The 9444-nt window shown below is 40.5% G+C and overlaps 1 protein-coding gene across 2 annotated transcripts in view; it reads right to left on the minus strand.

The window, feature by feature from the left end:
- The window catches only part of LOC117408318 (SH3 domain-containing protein 19-like), a 55227-nt gene extending 46741 nt beyond the window's left edge, over positions 1–8486 (minus strand). For both annotated transcript variants that reach the window (XM_034013214.3, XM_034013213.3), the window contains exon 1: positions 7991–8486. In XM_034013214.3, coding sequence (XP_033869105.3) covers positions 7991–8084 — 94 coding nt within the window. In that variant the 5' untranslated portion in view covers positions 8085–8486. The remainder of the gene's footprint in view (positions 1–7990) is intronic.
- Between the last annotated feature and the right edge of the window lie 958 nt (positions 8487–9444).

A 9444-nucleotide genomic window follows, 5' to 3' on the forward strand; every position in this document is an offset into this window, starting at 1 on the left:
GGAAGGGCGGGGACACTGCGGCTGGTGAGTTCGATTATCTACAACTGGTCTGCTGGTTAGTCAGCGTAGAATCGAGAACTGACGGCTCAATTAAGAAACCTTTCAAATTAACATCCTCAAAAAGAGGCTGCTAAATAGGTGAAAATGTATACCACTCGTCCCGCCCGTTTCCATACTAGTCTGTCACACAGCTCAATGAGAATTTTTTTGCACAGAAAAACAACTGGGGGGGGGCTCGTTTCTATATTGCGAGATTATAAATTCAAATATGATAGGCCTTTCGATCAGTTATCACCTGCAATCTGTGTGAGCAGCGTTATATACAAACGCTATACAGTACGACATTGTATGATATACAAACAAACCCCAGGTTTTCAGGGTGAACAAATTACAACTACTGTATATAAAAACAAATCAGTTAATATTTTAGTGGGTCACTGGGATGCAGGGCATATGGTTTGGCAAAAAAATAAATAAATAAATAAAGAATGTGTATGTAACATTCTTAACACCCTACACCAGGGGTGCACAATTAGAATTCAAAGAGGTCCAGTGACTAACATTTTCTCCCCCCAAAGGTCCAAACCATTAAAATGTCTAACGTGCGCTATGATTTGGGGGCATATGTAGTTCTTGTATATGTATAGCTAATAAACAAAGTACTACATTTCAATAACATTTCAACAATATTTATTGCACATTTTCAATGCAGACACATTAAACATGAGGTAAAATAAATATGCAGCCTAATCATAAATAAAAGTAGGCCTATCACAGATGTTCTCATTTCAAGCAAAACAAGACTGCATCTTCACAAAAAAATAACAAAAGTGCCTGTTTCTGAAAAAAGTGCTTTGATTTTTGAACAAATAAGAAAACACAGGTTTAATATTTATCTTTCCTACTCTCTCCCACTTCACTTCTCCATCTCTCTTCTTTAGTGAGAGAAATGGGCTTTTGCTTGCCCTGCCAGTAATTTGAACCTTGGCTGGAATGGAGTCAGTGCCATTCTCATGCACATATGTAGGTGCTCATTGGTGAGTCTAGAACGGTACTTATTTTTAATGATGTTCATAGTGGAGAAAGAAGACTCACAACTGTATGTGGAGCCAAACATGGTCAAGGTGTGTAGTGCTACTTTGGTTAGACCAGGGAAAACAGTCTCAGACACAGCCTGCAGCCAGAAAGTGTCATGATCAGTTAGTTGAAAGTGCTCTCTTAGTGCAACATTTGCTTGCAGATCAATCAGTTCCATCTGTAGAGATCCAGCATGTGCCCACTTGAAGGTCTGTGTCACCTCCTTTGAAAATCCCCTGACATCTGTGATGAGGAATGGATTCTCAATGAGAAGAAGGAGCTGCTGTCCAAGGCTGAAGCTGTCAAAGCGATTTCTGAAGTTTCCAATCAGCTTATCTATGAAGTCAACATGAGGAGAAACATCTCTCTCACCCTGAATCTGTTCCTGCACTTTTGGAAAGTGTGCACAGTCTCCTTGAAGATCTTCCTTGAACACTTCCAGTTTCCTCTGGAAGGAGCGGACAGCTGTCATCAAATCACAAACTGAATTGTTCTTGCCCTGTAGTTTCACGTTGAGCTCATTAAGGTGTGATGTGATGTCTACCAAAAAAGCAACAATATCCATTTTGCTCTCGTCTTGCAAAAAAAGTGAAAACTGTGTTGCCTTCTGACTCTTGAGCTGTACTAGGAAAGCTGTTATTTCCTTTCGAATGGACCAAAAGCGTTCCAACACCCTGCCTTTACTGAGCCATCTTACGTTGTTGTGCAGCAGTAGGTCATTTGCATTTGCCTCAACTTCTTTCAGGAATTCTCTCAGCAGGCGATGTTGATGAGATGAGGATGCCCTGAGGAAGTTGATGAGTTTCATCATTGTATTCATCACTTCAGCATACTCTTCTGACAGATTGGCGCACAGGACAGACTGATGAATGATGCAGTGGTAAGCTGTGAGATCAGGGTTGTCCTCTTTCAGCCGTGCCACAGCTCCTCTCTCTCTTCCTATCATGGCAGGGGCCCCGTCTGAGGTGATAGAGACCACTTGTTTTAGATCTGTCCCCCTCTTTCTCAGCATCTCCTTTATGGCCATGTATATGTCCTTTCCTCTTGTATGTGTCTCGAGTGGTGTTACACCTAACAGGTCTTCACAGAATTCCTTCTTCTCTGTGTGGTAAAATCTAACATACACCAGAAGCTGGGCATTATCACTCACATCAGTAGATTCATCAACAGCTAATGCTATGCATGGTGCACTCCGAATAGCTTCATCAAGCTGTGTTAATACATCCTCTGTTAGTATTTCACTCTTTCTTGCTGCTGTTGTACGTGACATTGGGATTTGCTTGATCTTTTCACACAGCTCGTCTTTTTGTTTACCGTCAAGTAAAGTTTCAGCAACAGCATTCATGCACTCCATCACCACTCCCCCGTCAGTAAATGGCTTTTGGTGTTGACCCAAAATCCAAGCTATTTTTAGTGAACATTCGTTTGCACGTTGTTGGGCAGTGAATGCATGGGAGAGGACTCTGGTGGACCGATCATACTGGGCTTTGAGTTCGTTTATTTTGCGTGCCCTCATCTCAGACTGCTGTGGATATGTTTGCTCAAAAGATCTGTGCTTTGTCTCGTAGTGGCGCTTCACGTTGGCACTTTTTATTAGAGCCACGGTCTCTGAACATATCAGGCAGAGTGGTTTGACACTCGCTGCGGGAAGGATAAAGGCATATTTGTCTGTCCACTCCTCTTTGAAAGCTCGATTTTCTGTATCGACTTTCCTGACTTTTGCGCACGCCATTCTATAATTTCTCCTCTCGCTTCCGCTTTTGCTTCTCTCGCTGTCTCTCTCTCTCTGACAACATCAGTCTCCTAACATGCATTGTAAACATTCGCTTTGATTGGCTGAGTTTCGTGAAGTGATTTAAATAACGCACGCGATTGGACAACACACAGTAGTATGGGGCGCTGTCCGGGACCTTCCCAGCTGCGCTGAGCCAGCGCAGTATGTGTACATTGAAAAAAAGGGTTGCTTCATCAGTATTTAATTTAACAATTATTTATGAGAAATGTGTCGAGGTCCAGATAGAACCTTCACTCGGTCCGGACCCGGACCGAGGTCCGCCAATTGTGCACCTCTGCCCTACACAAACCTGATGGTGAAACAAGCCAAAAATCGCATTTGTATTTAATTCTATAAAATCGGAAAACTGCTTTGTGTTTTTTATTCTTTTTTTTTTATTTCTCTGATCACAGAGCTAATAAAAAAACGAGTTTTTTTCCGGTTTTCTAATTGCCTTTTAATAAAGGAAAAAACGACTGAACCAAATGCACACAGCCCAAGCAACTTTCATAAAACAAGATGGCGGCAAACTTAAAATTGCTTCAGTTGAACACGGTTTAGTTGATTAACTCCAAAATTGACAAGCATCATCCTGTGTCATTACAATGGACTTTTTCAAAAATTGTGTTTGTGTGTAAACCAATATGGCCACCTGACCCGCATAACAATCTCGTGTTTTGATTGGTCCTTGTCTGTCATATGAAAGCTTGGAGGCATTATGATTAGAGAGAGAGAGAGAGAGAGAGAGAGAGAGAGAGAGAGAGAGAGAGAGAGAGAGAGAGAGAGAGAGAGAGAGAGAGAGAGTTGTTTTTGTTTTATTTACATACGTTTTAAATGTTCATTGTAAAGATGGAATTTACCCATCATTGCTTTGGCAATACTTGTAAAAAATCAGTTATGCCAATAAAGCAATTGAAATTGAAATTGAAAAAAACTGAGAGAGAGCGCTTTCTGAGCTTTCTGCTTTCCAGAACCTTTCAATGAAAATATAATGTGGTATTTTGCTGTACTAATATAACAAACTATGGGTGACTATTACTTTATATAAATTGTCATGTTATGCACGAATGTAAGAATTGACTTTCTATAGTGATCTACTTTTTTCTTTCAAATAGCACATATCTATAATCGTTTGCATGATTTATTTTAATTGCAAATATATAGCCTGCCCACTATTAGTCTTGTTACAGGATTCATTAGTTTATCTGTAATGTAATCACAGTTTTACATATAGACATATAGACTGCTCGTCTATATGTAAAACTGTGATTACCACAGAAAGCCAATTCTTACATTTGTGCATAACATGACAATTTATATAAAGTATTATTATTATTATTATTATTATTATTATTATTATTTATTTCTTAGCAGACGCCCTTATCCAGGGCGATTTACAGTCGTAAACAAAAATACATTTCAAGAATCACAGTACAAGTAATAATACAATTAAGAGCAAAATAAAAATACAATGACTTTGGTTCTAGCAAGTACAAGTATATGACAAAATACGATTCAATAACGGAGCAGATAACAGTGTCAGTGATAGTTACATCAGGATATAATTAAATACAAAATACTACAGATTAAATAACACCTGTGACAGATTACAGTACTCTAAAGTACAGGATTAAATGCAGTAAAATAGGGAGCAGATAAGAGCAAGTAAAGCGCATTTAAGGAAGAGTGATAAAGTGTCCAGAGGGAAAAGAGGAGTTCTACAGGTGCTGTATGAAGAGGTGAGTCTTGAGGAGGCGCCGGAAGGTGGTCAGGGACTGGGCAGTCCTGACATCTGTAGGAAGGTAATTCCACCACTGCGGGGCGAGGGTGAAGAAGGAGCAGGCTGTGGAGGCAGGGGAGTGTAGAGGAGGTACAGCCAGTCTTCTAGTGCAGGAGGAGCGGAGAGGTCGAGTGGGGGTGTAGGGAGAGATGAGGGTCTGGAGGTAGCTGGGTGCAGTCTGGTCAAGGCATCTGTAGACGAGTACAAGAGTCTTGAACTGGATGCGAGCAGTGATCGGGAGCCAGTGGAGTGAGTGGAGCAGTGGAGTTGCGTGGGAGAAGCAAGGCAGGGAGAACACCAGGCGAGCAGCGGAGTTCTGGATGAGCTGGAGTGGACAGGTGGCGGACGCAGGGAGGCCAGCCAGGAGGGAGATGCATTAGTCAAGGCGTGAGAGTACCAGGGCCTGGACCAGGAGCCTGGTGGTGTAGTTGGTGAGGAAGGGTCGGATTCTATGGATGTTGCTCAGGAAGAATCGGCAAGTGTGTGCCAGAGTGGAGATGTGCTGGGAATAAGAGAGGCAGGGGTCCAGGGTGACTCCTTAGCTGAGGAGGAGGGAAAGAAAAGGAGGTCAGATTTAGAGAGGTTGAGTTTGAGGTGATGCGAGTGCATCCAGGAGATAGCAGACAGACAGGTAGAGATATGGGAGGTGGTGGTTATATAGTTTGTTATATAGTACAGCAAAATACCACATTATATTTTAATTGAAAACCAGATCTCTCTCTCTCTCTCCCTCTCCACCTCCACCCCCCCCCCCCCCCCCCGAAATCGTGTTGACATCATATTCCTGTGACAGGCAAGGACCAATCAAAACGCAAGACTGTTATGCGGTTCCATCCCAAAAACCAGGTCTGTGTCATACCTCAAGGCCATTTTCAGTCCAGCAACATGTTATATAACCAGAATGCTCAGCGAGGTTGGTTATTTGCTAGAGTTTATACTAGCGAGTGAATAGAAAAAAATGGATGGAAATGCATCAAACTTTTTTTTTGTTCAGATCAAGAAAATGTGTGCAATAACCATTTTTTTAAAACTTGTGATGTCATTACATACAGCTGTTTGTTCGCTAGAATCTAGTTTAATCATGTGAAATGTGTGAAAGTTTGCAAGTTCGCTAGAAATGTGTTTGGCTTGTTGAGGGAAACATAGTGTAGCGTGCACGGGGGCAGGCAGCAGCAGGGTGGTAGGTAACGTAATCACACACAGAGACATAAGCCCGATATACGCTCCTTGCAAAGGAGCCGGCTCTTTTGTACAGCGGTATCGGTGCTATGCTTTAGTGCGAGAGGTCCCGGGTTTGCGCCTGCCCTCCACCTGTGTGTGGTCTGCCTCGCCCTGTGTGATGCGCCTGCCTGAATTAACCTATTCGCTAGAATAGAGAGTGACAATGTTAAGTAGAAGCAGACTAATATGTTGATAACATCGTACATTCAGAAACCCACACCAATAACTGAAGCAATATTTGCAGCAACACAGAAAGTGCATCTGTAGGTCAGCTAGATTCTGCACCTGTTCCAGGAGTCTCTGATTCCCAGCTAGGAAGAAGAGAAAGAGTTTGGATCCTGTGGAAGAAGCTTTGCTAGACATGCTAAAAAATATAGATAAATCAAAAGAAAAAAAAAACGAGGATGAATCTTTTGCAAAATTCATCTCAGTTTTTCTCAGCAAACTCTCTGTAGGTCCCTGGCAAGGTTAGGAATTCATCAGCTTCTATATGACATGGAGCAGATGGATTGTACCCAGACCTTGGCGCATATCCCTCAAATGTGTCATTAAACTCCAGTATGTCACGCACCTCTACTTCATGCTTTCCTGAGGAATCATCGGAAGGGCATCTTTCCCAAACCGTTCTGCACTTACCAAATGCAACATTTTGGCATTATACTGACTTACAGACAACGGCGCGGGGCCTTTCTAAAAGTGGGTGGGCCGATGTGGGGCGGGGAATATGTCTAAATGAATTAATCCAATTTAACAACTATGTCAAATATTGAAGCAGGTTATTTATAGTCTACTGGTTACTTAAAGTTTGCAACAACAATACTACTACACTACTACTACGACTACTAATAATAATGAGCTTGTTATCTGAATGTTGGGTAGGAAGTGGTATCCCACAAACACCGTTTGATGTACTTCAAAATAAATTCAATATTTGTTTTGTAAAAAAAAAAAAAGAAAAAAAAGAAAAAAGAAAATGACCATGTACAGCATTTACATTGATAAAGAATATACTGATAAAGAATATTAAACAGCTGTCTACAAAGTATTTGTTTAGCTTTATAGCCTATGGAGCTTTTTTTTTAAAGTTCTACAGTTATTTACTGCTTTGGACACAAATTACATGAAAATGTTTCTACATGTTTCAGCAGTTCTATAGTGTTACAAAATGACGAATGTAACAACATTCGCTAAGTCACATTCTTCAGTGTACCTATGTAGAAGCTGGCGGCACAGCTACGAAACGTTAGGATTATTGTCTATCAACACAGTTCCGGTGTCGTCTTAATTTGTGGATTTATTTGATTTATCTGTGTCACTGTTTGGGAAGAACGTGGGTGGGTAGGCCCTCTCACCCCCACCCCTGTTTAAAAAGTGCGTGGGCAGTGGCCCGTTGGCCCACCCGTGTCTGGCGCCTATGTTTTAGTTGCTGTAAAGTAGGTAGTTTTTGTTATTGCCTTTTGATACCGTATTTATAAAAATAATAACTTAATTTATCCTGCATGATGGCAGATTTGGAAAATATGTGACTCCTAAAGATTTTTTTTTAGCAGTTGATTCGGTATAAATAAGTAATGTAGTGATTATCTTAACTGTTTAAATTGTGTACTACAGATGTATCAAGGCTTGCCATGATGTTTTGTTGTCTATTTTAACCCCCCACTGGAAATTTGACAAATCGTACCATGCGTTTAAGGATAGTTGTTGTTTTTTTAGTATTCTTTTTTTGTTTGGGCGCTTAAAAAAATAAGCTGCGCGAGCGTAACGAGAGCCTAGTTGTACAGTATAACTGGCACAGCTGTATTTTGTTTTACTATATATTTTTTTTATATAAATACGTTTAGAATGTTTTTATTTTCAGATTTTTTTCTTCTTTATAGTAATATAATGAAGGTCAAGGATGACAAATTTGGTAGAATTTTGTGTTTTTGAGTGTGAGTTAAGTGACGAGATTGGCTGATGATACTTGAAAAAAACACTTATTGTATTCCAAGCATGATTTGTGCACAGCATTTAACTCACTAAAATGATGCACGCTTAATAAAGATTAATTTTTAATGTGTTTTAGAAATACACATAGTTCAGCGAGTAAAAAGGTACAAAGACATGAATTCAGTTTTAAAACTGAACTTGTATCATACCTGTGGCTGGGTTCATGTGTCCTCTCCTGTTCCGTCTATTCTCGGGCTCCCTGAAATCTCGCAGCTCATCCTCTTCCAGCCAGGCTTCAGCCATCAACGGAGAAATCAATTGAAACAAGCGTCATATAAATCCAGATGCTGCTCCAAATCGGGCTATCCCAGGACCTCAATCACCAACTGACCCTCTCTCGTTGAGTGAACAGTTCCAATTGTCCAGGAAACGCAGACAGTACACTTTCCAATTGGGAAGAATGCGCCAAAATATGACATACGACAAAATCTCAGGGAGCGACCTCAGCAGTTCTCCTATTATTTCTGTCATCTACGCTTTAAGGGTGTTTACTGGCCACTTATTGGGAACCGCATCGATATAAAAAGAGGAAGCATATCTACCTTTCAGCACTTTCCTAAACATTCTGTCGTCAACAGGAAATCCAGTATAGCAGCTGCAAAACAAAAGGTGGTGCCTCGTCCGAACACAAGAGTCGCTAGTGTAGCAGAAAAGTCAGAGGAGGAGGTTAATAAACTAATGTTGGTGTTTTAGTAATTTAATAATATTTACAAATTTCCTCTTGTTATTCGTATTTTAGTACTAGATTTGACTTGCTTAGTTGCAGTTATCTACAAACACTTGTATTTTTAGCAACATGTACCCACTGAAACAAACAACACACTTTACCCAACAGCAAAGCCATGGTGGCAAAAGAGACGGTGCCAGGGGCCAGCTTCACAAACCACTTCCAGGTAGCAGTATGTAAAGTCCAGTTGGATTCTATAGAAGAGAATACATTAAAGTAAACGCTTATCTTAATAAGTAGATGTGTTCTATTTTGATTACTGTTTGATCGATTGCTAAATTACCCATATTTTGTAAAGTAAAAAAAAATGATACAACTGATATACACTTTTGCCTTGTAGTTTTTATTGAATATTGTATATAACTAAGAACATAAGAACTTAAGAAATTCAAGAAGGAGAAAAGGCCATTCGGCCCACCTATGCTCGCTCGCTTTAGTAAAACCTCTGGGAATCCGTGGTGAGACGGACCACCCTTCCTCCAGGCGGCTAGCTAAAGGTCTTATTGTAGTCACAGAGGGTTTTACAATATTGTTCATGACAGCATCCAGTCTATTCTTGAAGGATCCGAGAGTCTCTGCTTCGACAACTCCAATGGTTCACCACCCTTTCTATGAAAAGCTCCTTCTCCCCTCAGTTCTGAATATGCCCTTCTTTCTTGGCTATATAGATTCAGCTCTTTCAGTCTATCTTCATTTGTTTTTTAATCCTGGAATTAATTATGTTGCTCTCCTCTGTACTCTTTCCAAGGCCTCTGTCTTTTTTAGGATATGGGGACCAAAACTGTACACAGTATTATAGGTGTGGTTGGACCAGTGCATTATACCATTTTAATATAACTTCTCTAGATTTGAATTCAACTGCCTTGGCTATATAAA

The sequence above is a fragment of the Acipenser ruthenus genome, chromosome 2 (genome assembly GCF_902713425.1).
Source record: "Acipenser ruthenus chromosome 2, fAciRut3.2 maternal haplotype, whole genome shotgun sequence".
Taxonomy (NCBI): domain Eukaryota; kingdom Metazoa; phylum Chordata; class Actinopteri; order Acipenseriformes; family Acipenseridae; genus Acipenser; species Acipenser ruthenus.